At 30.7% G+C, this 2,444-nt stretch overlaps 1 protein-coding gene across 1 annotated transcript in view; it reads right to left on the bottom strand.

Moving 5' to 3' along the window:
- Positions 1-958: 958 nt before the first annotated feature.
- Positions 959-2,444, bottom strand: part of LOC105620070 (esterase FE4-like) — a 7,222-nt gene continuing 5,736 nt past the window's right edge. Inside the window, exons 8-9 of the mRNA XM_012201579.1 lie at positions 1,495-1,636; positions 959-1,241 (exon numbers count right to left, since the gene is read on the bottom strand). Of these exons, the coding sequence (XP_012056969.1) occupies positions 959-1,241; positions 1,495-1,636 (425 nt within the window). The remainder of the gene's footprint in view (positions 1,242-1,494; positions 1,637-2,444) is intronic.

Genomic DNA, 2,444 nt, shown 5'->3' with positions numbered 1-2,444 from the left:
TGATCTTCAAAATAAGAAAAATTCTTTCAATTATGTTTACTTTAAGCAAAGATACAATAAAGTACATTGGAACCCGCGAATATCTGTTAAGGAAATTTCAGAGAACATCGATTAGGATTAATAGTGTTAATACTCTCATAAATTAATTTTAAAATAATTAATTTTAAAATTGCAATTTTTTTTCTCTTTCCTGAAAATTTTTTACTTGTGTTATTTTTTTGCGGGAGTGCGATATATTTTTAACGTATTGAAATATAATTTTATGTGTACTTAAATATAACGTATATTTAATTGAAAATTTTAATAATCTGGATTAGGAGATTAACGAAAGCTTGCACCTGATATATTTACACAGTCAAATTCAAAACTTTCTATTTATGTATCTTTCGAAACTTTATCGATGCTATTAACAACTGTATCGTTCTCGTACCGCGAGAGAGATAACGTCAGGTAGTGAAACAGCTTCGCTTCGTGTTTATTAGCATCGTTACTTTTTACTGACGCGGATAAAAGTAACTTCCGTGGAAAGTGCATCGAACTTTAAATATATCTTGAACCACAAAAAAACGAGTCATGTGTTCTATTCATATTTTTCTATAATGCACCCATATTTGCTTTACATTTGTATCTACTTTTGGCGCTTCTAAATAATATTTTATCAACTAACAAGGAGAATATATTTCACAATAAATATTTTTATATACACAATAAATATTTATAATTTACGTATAAAATACTGTTTATTTATATTCGCATATTTTTTTCTTTGCATTTATACTACAGATAGTTTTTGACATATAATTTGATTTTTGGTTTGAATCGCCCGAGTGGAAATATCATTTAAATAACATATGTGACAAGATGCATGGAAAAACCTGCTTAATATCAGTTTATAGCTTATGCGAATCATCGTATTTTCGCTATAGTTTATTTTCGCGAGCGTAGATAGTAACTTTATTCATACATAAATAAAAATTATCACTAATGATGCGAACTGAACTGTTAACCTATAATCGATTGCGTTAGCGTTATTATTGATAATTATGTCTTCCGGTAATTCGCTAACAAACACGTCGTTCGCCGATTCCACTGATTCGTTCATCAGTTTCTCCCAAAATTTCATTCTGTTAGGCAGGAAATCAACTTGCACCACAGTTTCCGGCGATCTGTCAATCCCGAATCTCATGAACTGATGATTGCGGTAGTTGGGCCATTCCGGGATCTGCCATGCTTTCGGGATTCTGTACATATGAAATAAACATTACGATCGGTAAGAATATCCGGTCATCTGTATAGAACAGAATTTCCTAGCGATTTAGTATTCCTATCGGATTTGAAAGGATCACATGCAATGTGATGTCGGAAATAGAATGGTAATTGAACGTAATATACTCGAAGAATTTTCGTTTTTGAAAAATTACAATCGAAATAATTATCTTATTAATCTTATTAATCTTTACAATCATATCATATAATACTATTAATTTTATTTACCCATTTATCACGAAACTTGTCCACATCTCTGTTATGATGTTAATCATAGTAATATCGTTCTGTGTATTGTACAATAACATATTTTTGTACATATTATTCAATATAGGAAATAAGTAGTTTAATTCATCGCCATGTGAAACAGCTGAAGGAATAAATTATTAATTATTAAAATTCACATAAATGTCTGTTTAATGTTCGTTTGCGGAAGATAGTCGATATAATTATAATTGATGATGAAGAATCGGATCCTTCTTTTTCATATTGTTTTTTCAATATAAATATTTTATTGTTAAATTTAGAAACAGTAAGTATTTGAAATCAAAAAGAAAAGAATCAACAATATTATCATATCAAAATCAGTATTTTTAATTATTTATTTTCCTTACTGACTGAAGAAATAGAAAATAAAGTTTGAACTTCGAGAGATTTCTTATGTATTTTATTATATACCTCGATCAAAAAGTTCCCGGAATTCATTCAGAAAATTCAAAATACAAGTTTTATTCATCAAAAGTGATATTATCCTCTTCAAAGTACTCCCTATCGACTGCAACGCATTTATGCCAGCACTTGATCCAGCTCTCGAAATATTTCTGGACTCTATTGTCGGTATAGCCATCAGAGCCGTCTTCAATTTTTCCATTATCTCCTTTCGGCTGTTAAAACGCGTTCCCCGTAATGGTTTTTTGATTCGATCGAACAGAAAAAAATCGCAGAGAGCCATATCAGGTGAATTCGATGGCTGTTGGATGGTATTCGTTTCATTTTTTATCAAAAATTCACGGATAATGATGGCACTGTGCGACGGTACGTTATCATGGCGCAAAATCCACGAGTTATTTGCCCACAAATCCAAAATCGAAAATACGTGCAGAGGTAGATGTACTCAAGCCAGCGTAACTTTTACAAATGTCAAGCTATGGTGATAAAATTTAGTGGGAATATCAATG

The sequence above is a fragment of the Atta cephalotes genome (genome assembly GCF_000143395.1).
Source record: "Atta cephalotes unplaced genomic scaffold scaffold00024, whole genome shotgun sequence".
NCBI classification, from domain to species: domain Eukaryota; kingdom Metazoa; phylum Arthropoda; class Insecta; order Hymenoptera; family Formicidae; genus Atta; species Atta cephalotes.
The sequence above is the reverse complement of the archived record's forward strand: the minus strand, read 5'-3'. Positions and strand labels throughout refer to the sequence as shown.